The sequence below is a fragment of the Chroicocephalus ridibundus genome, chromosome 12, assembly GCF_963924245.1.
Source record: "Chroicocephalus ridibundus chromosome 12, bChrRid1.1, whole genome shotgun sequence".
NCBI lineage: Eukaryota > Metazoa > Chordata > Aves > Charadriiformes > Laridae > Chroicocephalus > Chroicocephalus ridibundus.
Genome location: NC_086295.1, coordinates 6,071,483 through 6,094,641, shown reverse-complemented (window position 1 = coordinate 6,094,641; position 23,159 = coordinate 6,071,483). Strand labels below are relative to the sequence as shown.

The 23,159-nt window shown below is 65.5% G+C and overlaps 1 protein-coding gene across 3 annotated transcripts in view; it reads right to left on the bottom strand.

The window, feature by feature from the left end:
* Positions 1–605: 605 nt before the first annotated feature.
* The window catches only part of SLC12A5 (solute carrier family 12 member 5), a 32,749-nt gene continuing 10,195 nt past the window's right edge, over positions 606–23,159 (bottom strand). For 2 of the 3 annotated variants that reach the window (XM_063350249.1, XM_063350251.1), the window contains exons 2-26: positions 19,682–19,776; positions 19,299–19,430; positions 18,984–19,130; positions 18,326–18,380; positions 17,146–17,276; positions 16,737–16,978; positions 16,449–16,660; positions 13,952–14,119; positions 12,958–13,056; positions 12,732–12,789; positions 11,775–11,949; positions 10,917–11,035; positions 10,478–10,576; positions 10,229–10,348; positions 9,954–10,058; positions 9,697–9,865; positions 8,607–8,802; positions 8,355–8,524; positions 8,144–8,275; positions 7,818–7,925; positions 7,537–7,659; positions 7,272–7,459; positions 6,927–6,941; positions 6,200–6,333; positions 606–5,654 (exon numbers count right to left, since the gene is read on the bottom strand). In XM_063350249.1, the coding sequence (XP_063206319.1) occupies positions 5,563–5,654; positions 6,200–6,333; positions 6,927–6,941; positions 7,272–7,459; positions 7,537–7,659; positions 7,818–7,925; positions 8,144–8,275; positions 8,355–8,524; positions 8,607–8,802; positions 9,697–9,865; positions 9,954–10,058; positions 10,229–10,348; positions 10,478–10,576; positions 10,917–11,035; positions 11,775–11,949; positions 12,732–12,789; positions 12,958–13,056; positions 13,952–14,119; positions 16,449–16,660; positions 16,737–16,978; positions 17,146–17,276; positions 18,326–18,380; positions 18,984–19,130; positions 19,299–19,430; positions 19,682–19,776 (3,284 nt within the window). In that variant the 3' untranslated portion in view covers positions 606–5,562. The remainder of the gene's footprint in view (positions 5,655–6,199; positions 6,334–6,926; positions 6,942–7,271; positions 7,460–7,536; positions 7,660–7,817; positions 7,926–8,143; positions 8,276–8,354; positions 8,525–8,606; positions 8,803–9,696; positions 9,866–9,953; positions 10,059–10,228; positions 10,349–10,477; positions 10,577–10,916; positions 11,036–11,774; positions 11,950–12,731; positions 12,790–12,957; positions 13,057–13,951; positions 14,120–16,448; positions 16,661–16,736; positions 16,979–17,145; positions 17,277–18,325; positions 18,381–18,983; positions 19,131–19,298; positions 19,431–19,681; positions 19,777–23,159) is intronic. The other variant, XM_063350250.1, reaches the window with a different exon arrangement.

Genomic DNA, 23,159 nt, shown 5'->3' with positions numbered 1-23,159 from the left:
GAAGTACCTCACAGATACTTACTCTCGCACAGTGGATTTGGACAATCTCGGGCAGAGCAGCCCACGTGCTCGTTGAGGGATGCGTGTGCTGGAGCAGTGTGTGGCGGGGGCTGGTGTGAGAGGTCCGAAGCGTCTCCGGCTGCTGGTGGTGGGAGAGGAGGGTGTGCGCTCGGGCCAGCAACGAGCTGGTCCCGGTTTCCCTGCCGCAGTTGCTGCTAATTGTACCACTGCTGCATGAAATTAGGGCTACAAGTCCCTGTGCATTGAGCACTGGCCTTCCTTGGCTTCGTGCTGCTGTTACTACACAATATGGATGGAAGTATGTCTGTCTGCCGTCTTTCCTCCTCCAGTCTCTTTTTATTAGATCCCTTTTTCCGTCTCCACAGCCCTGCAGACAGGTAAAGCATCTTTGCAGGGGTGATCAGAAATTTGCGTGAGTTTAAACATGGGAACTTAGCACTTGGGAGAGGCTTTTCCTCTCCTGATGTTTTATTTCCTCTGCAATCTGCTGCTCCCTTATTGCTCCTTATTATGGAAATGGTAGCAGCCAAGTGCAAAATAGCTGTGGAGACCCTGGAATGAGTGAAAACTTCCCGTGCAAGTAGTGAAGGGTGTAATAAAATCATTTATTGCATTTTGTGCAGACAGGAGTCTAGAAAAATGAATACAGTTAAAGCAGTAAAGCATTAACAGGGAGCATTCAACAGCCGAGGAGCCACTCCTCCATTAATACCTGCACAGAGAACACAGGGTCTGTACTGAGGCGGCCTAATGCACAATACTGAAACACTCACAGAAATTAAATGCAAGCCTAATACTCTTTTTTTTTTTTTTTTTTGGTTTGCAACCTGTTTTATTTACAAGGTTTTAAACTTAATTGCATTGCTCTGCACACAGATTCTCTAAAACACAAAGCATACTAGGTCACTACATGTCTATTGAAATATTGCACTCGAATAAAAGTCACTTGAATGAACGTAGAACATCTAGCTACAGTGAGTAAAAGATTATTGAATGAACTGACTTTGTGATAACATTCATAACAAATATATTGCACATGTAGCACAGAAAGTGTTGTAACCAGCAAATCTCAGACCTTTTGGTCTTTCTGCTAGTTTTTAGTCCTGCTACACAGAGGAGGGTCTTGACTCTTCTAGTGCAACTCTTACCCTTGTGCAGTATCTTAGTCCTTCCTCTCGTCCAGCCGTGGACCGACCCCAACCCAGGCTGGACGCTGCCTGCGCCTCCTCTAAGTGCTGTCCTGTGCCTCGTTGCCTGTACCGCGTGGTGGCTGCAGCGATGTGAGCTGCCTCCTGCTACTGCTGCTGCTGCTGCCTGCGGGGGCCTGCTCCTGCCCGGCTGACGGGGACAGGGCAGCTCCCCGCTCCCGCAGCAGGAACTGGAGGACACGCCATGGCCGGCCCGGTGCTGCGTGCTGGCCAAAGGCGGCCGTGTGCTCCCCACCTGCTGCGGGCCACGCTGCTGTCCCACTGTCCCGGCGGGTCCTGTCTGCTCAGCGCTGCTCCCGGCAGCAGCCTGCCTGTGAAACAAACTTGGGGAGGGGGGGGTCAAGACCTTCCTGTCTGGAACAAAAACCGAAACGTGTCTGCGCATGTGCCAAGGAGGAACTTGCATGTCTACCAGAGGAGGACACTGTCTTCACCAAGGTGGAACAGCAGAAGGGTGCTCCATGGGGAAACTGAACACTCACAGAGGCCGAACGTGCAGGGCTGGGTTTGTAAACTAACATGCAGTGCTGTCTGCTAAAACTGGCCCTCTCCAGCCAACGGCGAGTGAGAACTCGCTGCGGAAACCAGCACCTCTCTTGCCACAGCCAATTTTTGCCTGGCAGGGGTGTCGAGACAGCCCTGGCTCTGTGTAGAGCTGTGCCCCTGCTCTTGCTGGAGGATGAGGAAGGGAAATGCCTTTTTTTTCAGCGGCAGTGACAGAAGGGGCTTGCCTTCCTGCTCCCTGGAGGAGCCGGCACCGCGGCTTTACCGTCGGGGGTTGAAGTGCTGAGGGGGATCCGTTGGTGATGCTGGGGAGGCGATGAAGCACGCCCCTCAGCGGAGAAGCGTGCCCTGGGCTGCTGTCTCACCGCTGCTCTGCAGACCACGCCATTCCCTGCTACCCTCTACCTGTGGCCAAAAGGAAGAGCCCTTTGCCCTGAGGCTGCCCAGGGCGGATGCTGTCTCAGCACAGGTAGGTGCTGGCGGCGGGTGCTGCTGCTGCGCGTAACCTGCCTCTGCACCGGGATCCCCGGTGATGTCCCGCTCCATGCGCCGGGGCGGGAGGGGACCAGGCGGGGACCAGGCTCGCTGCGGCAGGGTAGCACCCACCGCTGCGGGCCCAGCGGCACGGCAGGGCAACAACCGAGCTGGAATTAGAGGGTGACTGCAAGGAGCGGGTGGCATCTTTTGAAAGAAGCAGAACAGCTGGCAAGCGTTGTAGGCCCAACAAGCGTGGTGCTAGGGGATGAGATGAGTGGGCAGGTTGCTGTGCACGCCTCCCCCTTCGCTACAGAAGTGCCTCACATAATTTTTGGGAGGCTGGCAGCAGCACGTGAGGTTGCGTGTGGCGCTGTAGGACCAGCTCCAAGGGCAGAGAGCTAGACACTGGCAAATCCTGGTTCCCACGGGGCTGCCCTTCGCAAAGCGAAAGGAACTTTTCGCTTGCAGACGCCTGCCTGCTCTTTCAGCAGCTCCCGAGCGAGTGAGGCAGTGATGGGACCAGAGAGTGCTGCCCTGTGCGCCTGCACCCTTCATCAGCCTGGAGCTCCTGTGCCGAAACCAGGTCTCAGCTCACCCCGACGGTCCCCTCCTGTGAACGCTGAGCTCCCCATGCCCCTGGGACTGGCTCCCACACCAGGGTCTGCCACACAGACCGACGCAGCCGCGCAGATAGCCGAGCTACCGCAGCAGAAAGTCTGGCTGTGGCTGGGGCTGCTGCCGGAGAGAAGGGAGGCACTTTGGGAGTGATGGAAATGTAGGAGCAAGGTATGAGCAGGCACAGATGTGCAGCTGGGGCTTGGTTTTGGTTTTGGGAGTATGCCCAAGTAGTATCTTAAAGCAAAAAAATACACCTCAATATCAAAAAACACACTGCTTTTTATCCAGGCGGCCCAAAATAGCTTTGGCCTGGACCCGGAGGATAGAGAAGCTCTGCAGAGGGAGCGGGGACTGGAATCGTCCAGTGCAGAGGGAGGTTCCTGCCCTCAGTGAGGCAGGAGCCGTGGGCTGCGGCCGCTCTCAGCGGGCAGGAGGGACGGGCAGGCAGGGGGCTGGAGGTAGCCACTGCCAGGCCACCGGTGGGGACACTGTGGTGGCCACTCTGCGCCGGCCGGGAGGCTGCTGGGGTGCGGGGCGGCGTTGGGGAGCGGTCTGGGGGGGGCCGATGGGGCGAGCGCTCCAGCACAGGGGCTCAGCTCTGGCCGGGGGACAAATCGCTGCCGCTTGGGGCCAAGCTGGTAGAAAGCAGCCAGCACTGCCGGGAGAGGGCAACTCTTAGCAGGCTGCACTTCGAGTGGAAGCTCAAATCTGCTGTGAAACAAGTTCAGAAAAGTCTGTGACTTCTTTTCCCTGAAAACTCTTAAGAAGCTAAATTGAGAAGAGAATGAAGCTGTGACCTGGCCCTTTCCCAGGGGCTGCCGGTGGCCGGGGAAGGCCGTAGCCTTCACCACCGCTCCAGAGCACTCGGTGCGACGGACGGGCGCCCGTTTGGTGCGGGAGCAGCCCGTCTCGGCTCTCTGTCCCCGCGGCCTGGTGCTAGCAGAGCCCTGCATCTCTCAGAATAGATATAGATCTCTATATATAGACTTCATCTGGTTCTATTAACATAAATATGATCACTTTAAAAATACACGTACTGTATTATGTACACTATGTACATGGGGCCAGGGCGGGCGCCGGCGGGCGCCCCGGCTGCCCTCGGCACCGCTTCCTGCGTGGTTCCTGGAACCATTCACATTTGTTAAAAGCTCCTCAGTTTCTCTGGCGCGAGAGATGCTGGGGGGACGATGACGACAGGGGGTGGGGGGGGGCGGGGTGACCCTGCAGCTGCTGCCAAAGGTAAGACGTGTTTGAACTGCCCCGGTGCGCCCTGCTGCCTGTGCGTGGGGGCTGCCTGCTGAGGCGTGGGCCAGCGGGAAGGGACGGGCTTTGGGGTGCAGTGGCCACACGGCCAGTGCCTGGGTCGCCCTGGCCAGCCGGGTGAGGGAGTGCTGTGGTGAGGGGGGGGCGGTGGGACCCCTACAGCCACCCCTCACTGCGGGGTCTGGCCCTGTAAGACCAAAACAGACTTTGCATATGGTAAAACTACCCACAGATCCGGACTTTCCGACAGCCCCACAGCGGCGTCTGCGACCACCTGCGGCTGGGGCCGGGTTAGCAGCGAAGCCCCGGGGAGCAGGAGGGAGCACAGCGGGGCATGGGGGGACCCAGGTGCACGTGTAGGTGCTGGGACCAGCCAGGGTGGCCGGGGCCGGGGGGCTGCGAGCCCCCAGTGTAATGTGGCTGGGGAGCAGGGGGGAACGGGAGGGGACTCCTCTGCACCCAGGCCAAGAGTAGGCGCTGGTGCCTTGGGGGTCAGCGGCACCCACGCAGCAACGGCAGCCGGAGAGCGGCCCCGGCTCGCGCTGTACACGGTGGGGCCTCTCCTCAGCCCCACATGCCGCAGCCCCACGCCGCGACCGCTGCACAAGCACCAGGAGAGCACCAAGGCAGAGAGAGCCTGGAGTCAGTGGGGAGTGGGACAGTGAGCACCCCTCACCCACCCACCCCAGGTCGGGGTTCATGCTGTCGCGGGATCGCTGCGCTCCGGCACCCAACCCCCCCACCCTGCAGCTGCCCCCCACCCTCTGCCCCCTCCAAACCATCACGCTGCATCTCCGCAAGCTCAGCCCACGGCCTCCAGAGACGAGCGGCACCGAGGTGGGGCTGTCTGAGCCCATCCTGGCGAGGGGTGGCCGGGGCAGGGGGGGAGCAACACCATGGCAGGCAACCCCAGTCACTGCCGGAGGTGGGGAGAGGAGCGTCCGGCGAGGAAAGCGTGCTGGTGGCCTCTCTCTTCTCCCAGCGCCTCGGCGGGGAGGCATGGCGCCAGCAGCGGGCGGTCACAGGGCACAGGCGCGTCCAGCCAAGCTCCGCGCAGGGGTAGCGGCACGGCGGGGCCAGGCGCCCGTCTGGGCACAGCCACCCTCCTGCCCGGCCGGGGGGCTGCAAGCAGCAGTGCTGGGGCTGATGGCGGGGCTGGCCCTGCCGGGGACGGGCGGTGGCGTCGGCGCTGGGCTCCGGTGCTCAGTCCGTGGTACAGTGTATATATTTATATATAAACAAGGACAGCAGTGCTGTGATGTTGCAATGAGGAACAGCTGCTCTGGTGCTGGATGCTCCCGGAAGATCTGGTGCTGCAGTTCGAATGGAGAGATCAGGGGCACGGCCAAAGCCAGGTGAAGTTTCTGCACACCAGCTGCCATCAGGCCTTCCCTCCTCCCGTCCAGGAGCACGGTGCAAAGGGGTGGCGGGGCTCGCAGCGTGCAGACAAACCTCTCTTGCGCGCCGTGTTTCAGGAGTAGATGGTGATGACCTCCCGGCCCCCACCGCGCACCAGGAGCACTCGGTCCAGGTGCTCCGTCAGCACCTCCAGGAACTCCATGTCTGCACGGCCGTCAAGGAGGAACCAACGCCGTGATGGAGCACGAGGACAGCCCTGTGCCGTCCCTGCCCGGCCCCACACCCAGGGAGACAAACTGCGGCATGACACCCCCTGTCCCAGAGCCGGGAGCTGGTGGGGTCAGGCCCAAGCCAAGGAGCTGATGGAGCCTGCCCACACTGGTGTCACACAATGGGGACCATGGCTGAGCCCTCCCCAGCACGCAGCCAAGCCCCGCGGGTCTCTGCCAGCACCCCCACGATGTGCCATCACGCTCACGCCCGCGAGTGCCATGTCATGTGGCCCCACCGCCCGCCCCACGTGCATGGGCGCTGCCGGATGGGCAGGCTGGTGTCAGTGATGGCTGTCGGACCCAGCCAGGGGCAGAAGGCGAGAGGGGGTCCAGGCTCAGGCACTGCACCTGTGCCCCAACACTCGCCTGCAAGCTCCAGCAGCCTTGGGGGAGTCACAGCACCCTGGCTATTGGTCCCCCCTTGCGGAGAGGGGTCTTGGTGCCAGCCCCAAGGCAGCAGCCCTGTGGGAAGGATACAGTTCTCATCCCCTTTCCGGTTGCGGGGAGGCCCCGGCATGTTGAGCAGGACCAGCTTGGCATCCTGGGACTTCTTCACGATCACCTCGTTGAGCTTCACAGCCGTGTGCATCCTCCGCACGTTGGACTGGTTCCTGTGGGGAGGACGGCACGTGTGGGCACAGGGACAGGCACAGCCGGCCTTGGCCCCGCACCGGACTCGAGGGGCCACAGGACACTCTGGGACCTCCTGCCCCAGAGGGGTCCAGGGCTGGGCTGCGGCACGAGCTCGGGGAGCAGCAAGCTTTGCCCAGCACGGCCGCTGGTGACTCTGAGCCCGCACTGGTGGCCGTGACCTGCAGGGCCATGCATGGTGCCTGCAGGCAGCGCACACTGTGGCTGCTCGGGGCCGAGCCACCTGGGAGCGAGCAGGAGCAGACGGTGCCAGCGTCACCGCAGGTGCCCGAGCCCAAGCTTGCAGGAAGCTGCCGGCAGCGTAACGGGGCAGACGGGGAGCACGCGGCACGGGCACTGCATGGCACGCGGAGTCTGCGCAGGGGCTGGCAGCCACGGCCCCCGCACGCCGCCCTGGTGAGCCGTCTAGCACCGCGCCGGCGGCAGCTGTCACAGCGCACGGAGCCACCCTTCTGCACGGGGGCAACCCCAATGGCTCCGGGTGCGTTGCCCCATGGGCGCGGCCCAGCTCCCCCCGCCCTGGAACCCAACACCCAGCCAAACCCGGACTTACAGGTTCTCCCACTCCCTGCCAGGAGCATCATGGGGCCAAGGGGAGAGAGAGAGAGAGAGAGAGAGAGAGAAGAGGTGAGCGCCGGGTGTGCACCCCGAGTCCCCGCAGCACATGCTGCCCAGACGCCCCATCCCTCCTCGGCTCAGGTCTGACGGGGACCCCACCTCCCACCCAGCCCCTCCGCAGGGGCGAGCGCAGGGCCCCTGGGCTGCCAGAACCCCCCTCAGAGCAAGGACCGAGCCGGTGCTGCCAGGGCCCTGCCTGCACCCGCCTGGCCGGGGCAGGGAGGGACGGTGGGGGCTGCGGGGCGTGGGTGGGACGGGGTGGCTGCATGCGGGGCCGTACGGCTTCATGTTGAAGAAGTCCTTGATGCCCTCAGGGCTGACGGGGCTCTTGCTCTTGTTCTTCTCGGCGACAGACTTCTCCTTGGTCCAGGTGAGATGGACCTTCTCAGGGGCCGTCTCCACCTCGTCGCCCGGGGACTGGGAGCTGCTGGAGAAGGTGGTGGCATTTTTGTCGTGGATGAGCTGGACCTGCAGAGAGAGGGGGACCGTGGGCAGGGGCCAGGACTAGCTGACCACCCGGGCCCCGTCCTGGTGCAGCCCCTCACCTCCTCCTCCGGCTTCTCCTCGCCGTCTCCCACCTGCTCCTCAGGGACGTTCAGGCGCAGGCGCGTGTTGGCCGGGTTCTTGCGCCGGATGGAGCCGCGGGACTCGTCTGTGATGCTCTGGATCTGTGCGGGAGAGGGTTAGAAGAGGGCTTGGCCGGGCAGACCCCAGCCTGCAGCCCCGGCTCCCCAGCAGGATGAGTGCGCAGAGTCACGGGGCAGCTCGGCCGGTGGCGCAGCCACCATGGGGGCAGGATCCCACCCAGGCTGTCCTGCATCCTCACCTCCCGCTCCCGCTCATTCTTGGTGAGGTGCATTTGCTTGAGGATCTGTGAGCGCTGCTCCATCACTAGAGTCTTCTCATAGGTGTAGGCGGAGATGTCGCTCTCGTGCTGCAGGGGGGGACAGGAGAAACCGTGGGGCAGGGTGAGCTGCACCCACTGCTCCCAGCCTGGCCCTGTGTGTCCCTACGTGTCCCCATGATGTTGCATGCCTCCATGGTGCTGTGTCCCCCCCTATGGTGCTGTGTCCCCCCCCGTGGCAGGGTCTGTCTGTCTCGCCCATGCGCAGCGTCCCAGACTACAGCATGAGCCCCCATCCCAGCACTCACCATCTCCACCACCTCCACCTCCGCGGTGATGCGCAGGTGGTACAGGAAGGTGGTCAGGTCCTTCTTCATCTGGATGCTGTTGTCATCCATCTGCGCCACCGTGAAGATACGCATCTTGCACTTGCGCCAGACCTGCGAGGGAGGGAGGCATGGGCACGGCTTTGCAGGGACAGCCCCGGCCCCCTGCCCCATGCCGCGGAGCCCAAGCTACCTTGTGGTGCCGCAGGAGGAAGGGCAGCAACATGAGCATCCCCCCATCATGGACGATCCACCAGACGTCAATGTGGCCTTCTGAGAACCGCTCCTGGTTGCCCGGGAACATGGCGACATTCTTGGCCACCAGCAAGGCCAGGTGCCCAGCCGTGGTCTCTCGCACCAGCTCTGGGAGGGGAAGGACCATGTCAGCTGGGGCGGCTCGTGGTTTCCCCCCAGCCTGGCAGCACCCACCCTCCGCGGTGCCTACCGATGAAGTTCCTCCAGGTCTGGTGGTCCTCCTTCTGGCGCCAGCTGCGGGGCCAGCCCACCAGCACCGTGTTGTGTTGCAGCCCCCCAAGCCCGCTGGACTGGATGAGGTGGGACATGCCATCCCGCAGGTTGGAGGAGATCACCACCTGGCAAAAGCCCTTCACCTTCTCTGCTTCCATCAGGCGGCGGATGGACTGGCGGCAGGAGAGGGGGGGCGTCAAAAACTGCAAGACCTGGGGACGGGCTGCACAGCAGCCACCAGCCCCAGCAGCGGCACCGTGGCCAGGTGAGGTGCAAGGTGCAGGGCGTGGGGTGGAGGGTGTGGGGTATGGGGTGCAGGGTGTGGGGTGCAGGTCCCCACGGGGTCCCCAGGTCTCTGTGCCCCACGGCAGGTTGGCGGCTCTGGGCTGGGAGGTGGGAGGCCCGGCGGTGAGCGGAGCTGGCACACGGCTCTGCGCCGTGCCGAGCGGAGGGTGTCCCCGTGCCAGCGCTCTGATGGGCGGCAGAGCAGCAATTAGAGTTATTTACTCAGAGAAATTATAACATGTCTGCATGGGAGAGAAACTGTTTGCTTCCGAGGGCTTAATCTCATTAATGTGCTGCCTGGCTGGTGCAGAGGTGCGGGGGGAGCGGGGAGGGATCTCGCTCCGGTGGGGAAAGGCTCCCGTCCCCCATCCTGCCTGGCACCGGGGCCGCAGGGGCTGGGGGGGGGGCTGGGGGCTGTGGGGAGGGTCAGGGCAGCTGAGGGGATGCTCAGCCCAGCAGCACCTGGCCAGGCGCCGTGCCATGCCGTGCCGTGCAGTGCCACGCCGTGCCCTGCAGCAGCTAGCCAAGACTGGGACCAGTGCCCAGCTGGTGCTGGTGTCTCTGGTGTCTGGGGAGGGGGACAGGGGTCTGGAGGTCCCCATGGTGCCCTGAACACCGGGGAAGTGTGCAGTCTCTGAGCTCTGCCCAGTGCTGCCCCGGTGCTCTCCTGGCCAGCTGGGGCCACCAGCCCTGGCCACAGGGCAGAAACACCATCGGGCTCCCAGGGATGGCCACCGGCACCCGCTGCCGGCAGAAGCCCACCTGGCACGGGCAGCTCTCACCTCCTCTGCCCTCTGTGCCTGTGGGTGGTTGTCCAGGAAGGTCCCTTCCAGCACGGAGGCCACAATGGTGAGGCCCTTGCCAGCCTTGAGCTGCGACGTGAAGGACAGGAGCTGCGGGTGCACCACGTTCTGCTCCTGATCCCCACGGACCAGGACCAGCAGCTGCGGCCTGGAAGGACGGTCCTGCAGTCAGCGCCCACGCCCCGGCTGGCCCCCCCTGCCATCCCCCTATTGCCGGTCCCCCGTCCTGGCCTCACCTCCAGTTCTTGGTGTGGGGGGGACCCTCCTCCAGCCGCAGCAGGGCGTAGCGGGCTGCGCTCAGGGACAGCCCCCGGATCCCGTCACCCCACTCCTTCTCTGCCCTGTGGGAACCGGCAGCGTGTAAGTGATGCAGCGTGGAAGGGATGTTCCGGCCACGGAGCACCACGCTGGCACCATGGAGCATCCCAGGAGGAGCAGCCTGGGGAAGCTGAGCAGCCCCTGAGCGGCTGTCAGTGCTGGCTGGGGTCTGCGGCACCGTGGCCGCCCTTACCCTCTGTACTCGATGTATTTGTAGATGAGGCCGGCGATCAGCATGGCGACCAGCGCGTAGTACCAGGAGCAGATGAACATCAGCGCCAGGCAGAGACTCATGCCCAGGAAGGACAGGGTCCTGTGGAGACCATGCCATGAGCGCACCCTGGCCCCCACAGCGGTGCCAGAGCCCCCCGCCCGGGGTTACCTGCAGGGGTGGCAGGGGACCCCATCCCGACCATTCCCATCCCATCCCGTCCCGGCTCACCAGTGGTAGTAGCGGAAGCGGGGCCGCCAGTTGGGCGTCCGCAGCAGCGTCTGCACCGCACACGCCAGGTTGACGAACATGTAGCACATGAGGAAAAACCTGCAGGAGAAAGCGTGAGGCTGAGCCGGGCGTTTCCGGCTGGGCCGGGGCCGCAGATGGGCCCCACTGCACCTCCCAGCCCCGGGTGGCCACCACTGGAGCGGTTCTGGCCAACGGACAGGGGAGCCAGGGCTGCCAAACAACCAGGCCACAATGCCAGCCGAGGAGTGTCCCTGGGCTCCCCTCTCCTCAGGCTGGCGCTAGGGAGGTGGGGGCATCCCTGTCCCCCCCCGCCGGGGATCAGGGACCCACACACGCCACCCGCCTGGCCAGGATTGGGGGGGGGCATGGGCCCATCCGCCGCTCGCGAAGGTGCGGGTGGACCAAGCATGCTGCCTACATGGAGAGGATGGGAGCCACCTCGTCCAGGGATGCGATCAGGATCCCGATCTCGCAGATGCAGGCTGTGAGCAGCAGGGCCCACGTCGGCTCCCCGTTGGCTTTGCCGTGGCCGAAGACCTGGGAGCGGGTTGTGGGGGAGAGAGAGGTGGGGGGGGAATCAGGGCTCTGCGATGCCCGCACCGCACAGCCCTGGGCAAGAGTCCTCGGCACGGAGGTCCTCTGACGGAGCCGGACCCTCCCATGCACCCAGCCCCAGCAGACCCCGCAGCCCTCCCTGCACCCAGCGCAGCCCCTTGTCCCCCCGCGACCCCCCCACCCAAGGACAATCCCCAAATCAGCCTGGCCACGGTGAGCATGGAGACGGGCACCCCGTGCCCGGGACGGACACGCTGCCGGTGGAGATCAGCTCCTCCTGCGGCTGCGGGGACACGGAGGGGGGCCGGGTCTGGGTGCGAGGGCGGGGGCCGGGGGCGCGTGTCCGGATGCATTAGAGGGTGCAGGCGGCGCGAGCGAGAGAGAGCTCGGGCTGGGGCTGGCAGGGTGAAGGAGGGATGGTAAAATTAGCCCACTCTTCCCTGGGGGGAGCTGTCGGGTTGGATTTGGAGAGATGAGGTTGTGAGAACGCGTCTTCGGAGAGCAGATAAAATATGAAGCGGCACGGCGGTGGGGGGGAGGGGATCCTGACCTTTCCCGGCACTTTTCTCCCACCGACACCGCGGCCAGACCCACCACAGCCGCCCGCCGCCACGCCGGTGCCGGTGGGATGAGGACAAGGAGGAGGCAGAGCGGGTGCCCGCCAGTCTCCTACCATGGTGGGTGCTCAGGGCCGGCAGCGCCGGGCTGGGGGGACACCTACCCTGAGGAAGGGCACAATCCCATCCCTGGAGATGGCTTGCAGGAGGCGGGGGGCTCCGGTGAGGCTCTGCAGCCCGGCCCCACATGTGGAGAAGAAGGAGCCGATGACAATGACCCACGGGGACGGCCACGCCAGGGTGCCAACCACCAGGTTCCCGTTGACAGCTTCACCAAACCTGTGGGGCACCGGCACCACCCACGGTTTCATCCCGTGGCTGAGCCCTGGGAACGCCAGCACCACACGGCGGCACAAGACAGCCCCCCCAGGCAGGTTGTCCACGGAGGGACATCGCTGGGGGGGGACAGGACTGGAGACGGGCCCTGCCCCAGCTGCTGATGGCCCCCACCCGCCATCGGGGGTGAGCAAGAGAGTGGGGTCTCAGGTAGCTGGGGTCTGTCCCCATCCCTCCACCTGTGGCTGAGGGGGGGACAAGGAGGAGGTGGGGGGGGGGGGTCCCCATCCCCTGTGCCGGGAGGAGGCCGATTAAGGCTGCATGTGGTTGGAACCCGTTTGTGTTGGTGCTGGCGACCCAGAAGTGTCACCTGCCGCGTGCAGCGAGCGGGGCTGCCCCAGATAGCGCAGGCAGCGCAGGCAGCCCTGCCTGTTGACAAACAAGCTCCCTGCCTGCAGCCCTGGAGCGGGAGGAAGGACTGCGGATGTGCAGCAAAGCATGGCGGGGTGGGGGGCGGGGAGAAACAGGGCACACACGAGCCCCCAGTGCCTATTACAAGCTTCCCCCCGCAACCAAGAGCCCACCCCCACCCCAGCGCTCTCACCCCGGGACCCCTGCAGACCCTCCAGTGCCACCCCATCTGCCCAGTGTATCCCAGCTGCAGCCTCCCCCCATGCCCCTGCCTCCCCCCGCGCTGCCCCTGCCCCACCATGTTCCCAGGGGCCGCTTCTGGGGAGCTGCCGGGCTCCCCCCACGCCTGCCCCACATGGCCCTGGGACACTCACTTGTCGCGCAGGACGACCCCCTCGATACATGCCCCAAAGAGGACGACGGAGCTGATATCTGCCATGAGGTCAAGGAGAACCAGGCAGGAAGATGTGGAGTCCCACTCACCTGCCCCCTGGGACCCCCATCCCAGCCCGGCGGGGCACCCAAGTGGGTCTGCCCCACACAGCAAGCCCACCCGCCCTCAGCCCCACGGCCCAGGCTCAGGTGAGCCCTGAAGGATACAGACCGCAGAGGTGGTGGCGATGGCCAGGATGGTGCCCGTGGGGATGGATTTCTGGGCGTCCCGCAGGTCTCCGGAGCGGTTGGAGCCAGCCATGATGCCTGGGGAAAGAGGGAACGGTGCCATGGCGGGCAGAGCCCCAGCCCTCATCCGTCCCAGCCGGCAGGACAGCCCGCACCGGGCACCGGCTTGGTGGCGTGCCAGGACGGGGAGCAGGCACCCATCCTGCTCCCTGCACCCCCCCAGCACTCCCCCCACCACAGCCGCAGTCTGACGCCATTCAAGGATTAGGCTCAAAACACTCTTAAGTGACTTGTCTCATTAGCCCTTAATTAGCTCAAGCAGTGACTGTGACTAGAGCAGTGACAGAGTCCGGCCCCGGCGCTGCTGTGGGAAGGCAGGAGGTCAGGCTGGGACATGGCTGACGCCGGCAGGTCCGGCACAGCCCGAGGGACGACCTGTGCTCCTGCTGTGGCAATGGCCAGGGCGGCTGTCCCACCGGGACCCCGCAGATGGGACACGACCACCTGTAGCTCAGCCCATGTCAGTGGAGGGACACGCGCCACACAAAAACCGGGATCTGCCGGTAAGCGGGCACCGGGTGGGAGGGTGCCAGGCGCCGTGTGCCAAGCGGTGTCACAGGGTCTGTCTGGTGCCGGACCCCACCATTGCTCACCGTGCCTGGGACTGCCCTGGGGGTCCCAGAGGCTCCGGGGCACCAGCAGAGCTGCGGGTGGGATCCGGCGGCTGCGGCGGCTCCGCAGCGGGACTGGGGCGGGGGGGGGGGCTCCTCCACCCCCGGGGAGCTATAAATACCGAGCCGCGGGACGTCAGCACGGTGCCGAGCGGCATCGTCAGATCTGGAGCGCGGGCGGCTGCGTGGGAGGCGCAGGCTGTGATCCACCCCCACACCCAGCGCGGGGGGCAGGAGCACGTGGGACACGTGGGCCAGCGGTTGCCCCACGGCACGCGAACGGGGCCGGCAGCGGCTCCCACCTGTGACGGAGGGGAAGTAGATGCCGACAAGTAGGGTGAAGTAGGAGGTCATGTCGCTGAAGACGTAGGGCTGGTCCATGTCCACTGGGGTGTCGGGGGGGCTCACGGAGGGCAGCCCCCGCTTCTCCACGATCACGCCCTTGGTCAGGTACGAGCTCCAGAGGTTCTCTGCGAACAGGCAGGAGGACGGGCAGCGCGGACGGCGTCAGGAGGTGCCGGAGAGCCGCCCACACCCGGCACAGCACCCTCTCGCTCTGCAGCCCAAAGGGACGGAGCACGGGGGTGTCCAGCCCTGCCTGCCCCCGGCATGGCCGGCAGCCGGGGCCACTGGCATCTGGCGGGCTAGGGACGGGACATCCCCAGCCTGTCAGGGATGTGCAGAAACACCCAGCCTGGGCACAAGCCCCGCAGTGCAGGTGGGCAACCAGAGAAGGTCCATCCTGCCACTGGCATCGTCCCTGCAAGATACTGGAGCAGCTGACATGGGATTGAAGTAGCAAATAATTAAGAGGGTAATATAATTAATGCTGATCAACACAGGTTTAAGGAAAGTGGATCGTGTCAAAGTAACTTGATAATGTTTTTGATGGGATTACAAGTGCGGAGCTGATGTAACAGACTTAGCGTCCCTCCACGTGCTGCCTTGGCCGCAGATCGCGGCGAGAAACTGGAGCAGCAAAGAGCAGCCAGCACTCGGGCTCGGCAGGGAGAGGCCGACAGCCCTCGGCATGGCATTGCAAAGGGGCTGCAGAGTGGGTCCAAAGGAGCCCCACGGGCGCCAGCCCCCAGCACACGGTGCTGAGCACCCCTCTCCAGCTGTGTCACCTCCCCTGACCGCTCTCGGGTGACAGATGGGGCTGGCAGCCCCCACCAACACAGCCCTGCCTGGCTCGTCCTCCTAGAAAGGCACATTTCTCCCCAGGGGGAGACCCAGCGCCTGGGGCACAGCCAGCCCCAGCCACCTCTGTCAGGGCCGTGCAGTCACATCCCGTCTCGAGACGCTGCCAGCCCAGTCACACCTCTCCAGGTGCCCCAGAGATGGGTCCTGGCTCTGCCCCGTCCACCCCAGATGCAGAAGCATTTGCTGTCTCCTGCCCTGACAGAGCCTGGCAGGGCAGGGTGGGGGGGGTTGGCATCCCCTCCCCGGCACGACCGTCGCCAGCAGGAGAAGGCTGTACCCAACAGCCAGGGACTCCTTATCTGCCCCACGAGACCTCAGCGTGGGATGCCATCTGGAGCCTCCCAAACACCCAGAGAACACGCTCAACAACATCGCCATGACACAGCCTGGCAGCCGTAGCCCCCAGTGCCACCCACTTAGCAAAGGCGCTCCCGTGCCTGGGTCCACGCAGCCACCGCAGCAGGGACGGGCCGGAGGAGCCCCGCGGCTGCCCCGGGGAAGTCTCAGCCTCAGCACCCAGCGGAGACATGGCTGGGGCTGCCCCACAGCAAGCGCCAGACATGCCCAGGCACCCCAGCCCCTGTCCTGCTCCATGGGATCCACCGGAGGTGGAGCTCACCGTGAGCACCTGGCACAGCCGGCACAGCCACCGCCGGGACACCCAGCCTGGCACTGCAGGAGCACCCGGCCCGGCTGCTGCTCCCGGGAAGGGCTGATCCTGCTCACAGCTCCGCAGGCAGGGAAACCCAACAGGGTGCTGCCCCCCTGAGCCCCAACACCCGCCCCAGAGCAGGTCCTGCCAGCATGGTCCCGCAGAGCAGGGGTCTGCAAATGCCCTCCGAGCGTGGCACTGAGCATCGGCCTCCGCCACCCACTGCAGAGTGTAAGCACCTGGCAAATGTACCAGCAGCTCCGGAAAAACAGGTCAAAAGTGGCTCCTCCCAGCAAATTCACGAGTTTTTCTGCGGCCCTGGCCACTCTCCCGATGTGGCTGCGGCCGCAGCAGCAAAGTGTCCCCGAGGGGTGATTGCTCCTCGCAAAACCACATATCGATAACAAAGAGGAAGCAGAGGGAGGATTTATTCCTCCACAGCCTTCAGGCATCCTTCGGAGCCATCCTGCTGTGGTCTGGCTGGCACAGACCACACATGGGTGGCCGCAGCACCCAGCTCGGTCGTGCAGCGCAGGAGTCCGTCCCGCTGCCCAGCGCGGCGTGAGCACGGCTCGCTGTGCCCGAGGGGCAGAGCAGCCCATGGCAGGGATCACCCACACGTCCCCTCATCTGGACCCGGCGCTGCCCGCCTGCCCCCACAACACCTGTCTGGCATGCCCGAGGGGCCGGCCACCCACACGCACAATGGCCCCCCCGTGGCACCAGCTCCTCCATCAGCCCTGCCAGCAGAGCTGCCCGGCAGGCACAGCCACGGCATCACTACAGCTCCGCTGGGACTTGTCCTGCGCCTCCATCCCCGCACCCGCATCCCCATGCCTCCATCCCTCCTCCTCCATCTCCATGCGTCCACCCCTGTTCCTTCATCCCCATGCCTCCATCCCCACTCGTCCAACCCCACACCTCCATCCCCATGCCATGCCCACCTTGGATGAGGCCGCTGGCGGCACCGGGGATGCCCTCGATCTCGGTGACGTTGTTCATGGTGAAGTACTCGTCACAGGTGGCATTGAGGAAGCGGGAGGTGCAGAAGAGCTCCCAGAGCTTAGAGCCCACTGTCTCGTTCCCCTCCACCACCATCTTGGTGCAGAGGTCGAAGCCATGACGCGAGAGGGTCCTGTTGCCCAGGAGGCAGATCCTGGGTGGGGACAAGCACTCAGCCACGCGCCTGCGCACCCCAGACCCATCGCAGCCCCATGGGACACTGTACTCACGGGAAGCTTGGCGGGTCGAAGGCCGACTTGATGACACCGGCGTAGATGGCGAGGATGGAGAGGATGACACAGCCCAGGAAGACCAGGGCAAACTTGTTGACGTACTTGACCCCCACGAACACCACGGTGGCCATGCAGGTCAGCACGCAGGTGCCATACACACGCATGTTGTTGAGCATCGCCGCTGCCTCCCCACTGGCATCCTCTGCCTTGAAAATGGCCATAGCTGGGAAGATGTAGGCCTGGGAGAGAGTCATGGCATCACCGCCCAGTTAATGGCCCCGTGGAGGGGTCCCCAGGGAAGCCTCAGCTCCCTGATGGGCCAGGCAGAGCAGGCAGGCAAAGGCAGAGCTGCCCTGCCAGGACCTGAGCCCTTGGCACTGCTCAGGGAGAAGGACCAGGCACGTACCAGCAGGATTTCGATGGTGCCCAGGATGTACATGGCACCGGCAAAGGTGGTGCCCAGGTAGAAGCAGAGCCCCACGGCCCCTCCAAACTCGGGTCCCAGGGAGCGTGAGATCATGTAGTAGGAGCCACCCGCTGCCGGAGAGAGAAAAAGTGGGTCCCAGCCAGATCCCAACAGCACCCGTACCCTGCCAGGTGTCCCGGACGGCAGGATGGAGCCAGGGCAGCCCTGGATCCCACTCCAGCACAGAGCAGGACGCAGTCCCCAGGCCCCTGGAGCACCGGGAGCGACCGCACTGGCAGCCATTCCCCAGGAGCCCAGCAGCCAGGTGTGATGGCCACGGGGACACATGTCCCCTGGGACGCCAGACAGGCTCTGGAGCCCCAGGGACATGGTCCGTGCCCTGCTCCATCCTCCCAGAGGAGCCCTTAGAACGGGGCTGCCGGGATCGATGGTCCCGCCGCGGCAGCAGGATGATAAATAGCTTTAATTACACCCTGCGCTGGGGCTGCCAGTGCTGTGCCCGGCCTGGCGGACCAGCTGGGCCAGGACAGCCCACCTGATTGTGGCTCCCTGGGGCTCTGCGGGGCTGGGAATCTCTGGGGGATGCAGCCCAGGAGCATCCACATGGCCAGACCCCACCGGTGCCTCTCCGGGGGTACAGACTGCATGCAGCAGCATCCTCGCTCCTGGCACAGCTCAGGGTGGCCGGCAGGAGAAGCCACCCCAACGCCCAGCCTGCGGTGCCCGGCATGCCCGGCTCCCCATCCTCCTGCCGGCATGTCTCCCTGGCTCCCCCCGCGGCCTCACCAGTCTGGCGGAGGGAGGAGCCGTGGCTGGCGGCTCTCGCTGCCATCTGCACCTTGCGGCTCTGGGGACGGGTGACGGCTCCAGCTCCACGCTCCCCCCCCGGCCATGGGGAACCCGCGCGGGCTGGTGGCAGAAGGCCGGGGAGCAGCTGGCGGTGACGTCCACCCTCCCGTGCGCAGCCCAGGGCAGCCCCACAGCTCAGCCAGCACGGCCCAGGGAGTGGGATGGCCTCGGGGGATGCTCTCTGGGAAAAGCCCTTTGCCACCCTCGGCCCAGCTCTTCTGGGGCACAGGGGCCCCCGCAGGCACCCAACCCGGCAGGGAGCCAGCTCCCCTCGCCCCTGGCACACACACGGACACGGGCTCGGCTCTACCTGGCACCACGCCGTTGGTGGCGATCGCGCTCATGGAAATGGCCGTCAGCATTGTCTGCAGGGAGAAACACAGCGTCAGCACCCACCAGAGCTCCCTCCTCACTGGGACAGAGGGACAGGGGAGTGGGAAGAGAGAGCTGGGGCCATGCTGGGACATGGGACTCCCTGGGGACACGCTGAGATGTGCCAACTAGGCTGGTATGCCCGGGACAGAGCCGGATGGATGGACGGATGGGCAGCCTGAACTGCTGGTTGGCAGCGCAGCTGGGGGGCTGAGCCCCTTGGAGGGACTGGCAGTGCCGCAAGGGTCGGGGGGTCCCCAGACTACCCAGGATGCTGCTCATGTTCAGCCCCCCAGACCCTGGGGTCACCGTCCTGGCTGGGTGGCTCACTGCAGCAATGTGTGCAGGACTGGGGCAGGGGACCCCCCGCCACATCCCCCCCACATGGCAGCTATGATCTGGGTCACCATTTCTGCTGTCGATTCCTTTGGGAATCCTTTGGGAAGCTGGAGGCTTCTCCTTGCTGTAAGCGGGGCAGGGGCAGGGGCAGGGTGGGCTGGCAGCTAACGCACCTCTCCATAGCCCGGCCAGCCCAGCTGGTGACCCCCAGACCCCGCATGAGGCCAGCAGGGACCCAGCCAGCCTCCCTCACTTACACAGGAGCAGCAGAGGAAGACCATGCAGAAGGACTCCATGATGCCAGCAATCCCCACCACCCAGGTGAGGCGCAGGAAGAGAATGACCCCAAAGATGTTCTGGAGGCAGGGCAGGTAGACGCCCATGAAGGTGCCCATCCGCGGGGCCTGCCAAGAGAGCGGGCAGCCGTCAGGGCTCCCGGGGCTGGCTGGCAGAGGAGCAAGGGGTCCCGCTCCTCCTGCAATGCAGCCAGGGACCCCGGGTGAAATCGCCCTCCCGGGCACTGCACAAGCAGTGGCCAGGAGAAGGGGCTGCATCCCTCCTGCATCCCTCACCTGCACCGGCTTCTTCTTGCCCCCATCATTGTTCTCAGCCTCCTCGTGCTCCCGGCTGCCCTGCGGCAGGTTGGTGTAGTTGGCCAGCCCGCTCAGCAGGGACGAGACCATGGGGCTGGTGTCCATCTCCTCCTGCGGAGAGCAGAGCCCCAAGCCGTGAGGACATTCCCTCAGGAACTTGGCCAGCCCTGGGACCCAGGGACTTGGCCAAATGCTATGCCACCGCCTGTCGCACTGGGCATGGCTGTGGCAGCCTGGGGACCCTGGCCCAGAGCTCTGGCACGTGCCGGTGCCCAGGGTGCAGGTTGGGGTGCTGTGGGACAGCTGCTCAGCTCAACCCCCTCCCCAGGGACCCTCCCTGCCCCGCCGCCTGTGTGCCCTACCTCAAAGAGGGCCATGTTCTTGCCATCATACTCTTTGCCCTTCTCCAGGTCCGTGCTGTTGATGAAGGGGCTGCTCTCCTTGGGATTGCCATCGCCTGCAGAGATGCCACCATGTCAGCCAGGCAGCCCCAGCCCCAGCCCGCGCCGGGAGAGCACCCGTCCCACGGGGCTGCCGCTGTGAGGGGTCCCCAGCACCCCAGCTCCCATGGGAGGGCTGCTGGGGCCATGGGCACCATGCCCACACCGGATCCTAGGACAGGCGATGGTAGCATCCCAGCTGCCATCAGCACCTCCCACGCCACGCATGGGCAGGGGCCGCCCGTCCCCAGGAGCCACGTGCTGCCCTGCCCGGCCGGGGCGGCACACGGACCCGCCGGAGCGCATCCACGCAGTGAGGTGAGCGGTGTGGATCCAGGGGGAACCCTCCCGGCGGGACGGCTGGCAGCAATAACTCACGGCACAGGGCGCCCGCGGGTGAGCGCGCCAGGGGCTGCCCGCAGCGCTGCGTCTGCAGGGGCAGGACCCGGCCGGATGCTCAGTGTGACACCACGGAGGGGGACAGTCCCAGCGTGGTACCTGGGAGCAGGGTGAGTGGCTGGATGGCTGCTCCTGCTCCCCAACAGGCACCACAGAAGCAGGGTCTGCGGCCTCGCCGGCCGCACCGCAAGGTGGGGATGCATCCAGCGGTGCCACCACCGAGGGCAGAGCTGCTGGGACAGGGCCACGGCTGCTCGCTGCATTAACAACCTCATGCAGAAGAAACCCGGAGTCGGCTTAATAGCAAGGAAAACAGCCGAGCTGCAGAGCAGCAGAAATAAATCAGGCTGGAAATGGAGCGGCAGCGAGGACGGTGCTGCCGGAGCGGCGCATCCCTGAGCGGAGGCCCAGAAGGGAGGGTGGACAGGGGCCACGCAGGGACAGAGAGCCAAAGGACATGGTGCTGGGCTGACAGCCCCCGCGGCACAGAGAAACCCGGGCAGCTGGGCCTGGTCTCCAGCCCTGGGTGGGAGGAGAGGGGCTCCCCGCCACGCACCCATCCTCCCCACCACGGCCGCGCAGCCAGGGCGATCATGCTGCCAGTGGCAGCAGCACCACCGGGCAGGGTGCCCACATGGGCAGGGTTACAGACCCGCTCCGCACCCCGGAGCCCAGAGCTAGAGCCGTCCCCTCCACTGACCATGAGCATGGTGCCCAAGAGCACCCAGGGGCACATGGACGGCACAGGGGTCACCCGTGGGCCAGGGTGGTGCAGCCACCCATGCACCGCGGCAGCCCTGGGACAGACCCTGTGACCGTTTGGAGCGGTCCGGTCCATTCAAGAACGCCTGCCTCCTGCCAGTTGACTCATATTCGGGATCCTGGGAGCCGGTTTGCCTGTGTGCGGTGGTGATTCACCATCCGCAATTTCCCTGGCATACGCGGCGCTCCTGGCTGACCGGGAGGTGAAGCCCCAAGCGCCGCAGGTGATGCCAACCCACGGGCTGGCCACCCACCTCCCGCCAGTCCCCAGGCTCTCCGGGCATGGGGCAGCGGGGCAGCAGTGTCCTTGTCGGCACAGCCAAACTGCGGGGCAGAGCCCGCTGGCTCCTCCTGCGCAAGAACGGCCACGGCAGCAGGACCAGGACACCTCAGCCCATGGGTCTGGCCTCACTCCGGACCCCCTCAGGTGCAGGATCGGGGGGCTCCATAGCCGACCTTCCCCCCCTGGGACCGAGCGGTGCCGCGCGGTGCCTCAGGGGCACGGGGAGACGTGCTGGCAGCCTGGCGAGGCCCTGGGACCCCATCGGGAGAGCTGAGCCCGCGGGGGCCTCGCCTCACCGCCTGGTACCCGGCCGACGACATCACCGTGCTGGTTTCCATGGCAACGGCGAGCCACGGCCGCCTCGGCTCCCGCTCTTATGTAACGGCGCAGGCGACCGGACTCCGGCCCCGCACGGCACCCGCGCCCTGGCCCCCCGGCACCCGCCGGTGTCACCCAGCCCCAGCCCACCCCACCCCGACCCCACAGGACCAACACCGCCCGGCACCGCACAACAGATGCCAGCAGCACCCCGGGGTGCCTATGCTGCAACCCGCCAGCACCATAACAGCACCCACGGACCTGGCAGTCCCTCCACCCCCTGGCCCGGGGCACAGCGGGGACTGTAGTCCAGTGCTGGCGTTGACCATGTTGCCAGGGCCAGCACCGGAGCCCCTCGCCTGGTGGTATCGCCAGGAAAACCGGCACCAGGAGAAACCCTGGGCTGGAAGGAGGTGGGGACATGGGGACATGCACGCAGCACAGCTCCGGTGTCCCTGGGGGACCCCCAACCACCCGCCTCGCCCCTGGCCCCACAGGCTGGAAGGAGTTAAGGCCCGCGGGGTCCCAGGTGACGCTCCCCACTCCTGCCGGAGACCATTTTGCCGCAGAGGGGCTGGTGCAGCCTCTCCCCGGCAGCTGCCACAGGATTTGTGGTCTGTGCAGGCAGAAGCAGGCAGGGCCCACCCCATCCCCAACCCCTGCCCGGTGGCATGGAGGGGATGACACCTCCCGGCCGTGGGGACACACAGAAATGCTGCCAGGTCCCCCCAGCACCTGCCAGGCCTGCCTGTTCCCGGCTCCCCCAGCACAACCTGGGGATGAGCGGCACCGGGGCAGGAGCACAGGACGGGGCTGGGCAGCCGGAGAGGCAGCGCGAGCGGAGCAGAGCCGAGCCGTGCCAGGCTTCGATCCCGGCGCTCAGCCGCCCCCCTCCCCAGGGATCACTCAACATGAATCGGCCTTTTAATTTGCTGCGGCGGCTGGAAGGGCTGGCAGCGGGATTGCTGGCAGGAACCCACGGCCCCGCTGTGGGCACTGCGCAGTCCCGCGCGCGGCAGGGGTTACCACCGACCCTGCCTACCCGGGGCACCCCAAACCCAACCCCACCCTGGCAGCCCGGAGCCCCCTGACCCAAGGCACCATCCCTGCGCCCCAGGGAGCTCACCCACCCCATGGGGCAGCACTCGGGCTGCAGCACCAGCCACAATGTGATCTCCTAACGGCTTTTTACTCATCCCTAAATTGGGTTGGGAAGCGTCATGTCCCTTATCCCAAATCCTCCCTAATCGCTTTACATGGTACAGGGAGCCGAGCACTGCCTGGGGGGAGCCCAGGCAGCCAAACCCTACAGGCTAATTAACCAGAGCTGCTGCCGGGGCTGCTGCCTGCTCCTTGCCCAGCCACAGCCAGCCCGTCCCCTCCACGGCACACGGCGAGGGCACGGCAAGCCCTGGCCAGGGACACCGAGTGCTGGGGCTGCAGCGCTGGATGGGAGGAGCAATGGGCAAGGGGGGACGCAGCGCCCCAGGGCCCACCGGGTGCTGGCACAGGGGTGCTGACAGCTCAGGGACCCCCTGCGCAGGCCTGGCCACTGGCCCCTCCTGTGTTGCACCTCCGCACCAGTCCCGCCAGCCCCAGGGGCAGCAGCAGTGCGGTGGCTGCTCACGGCGCCCAGGG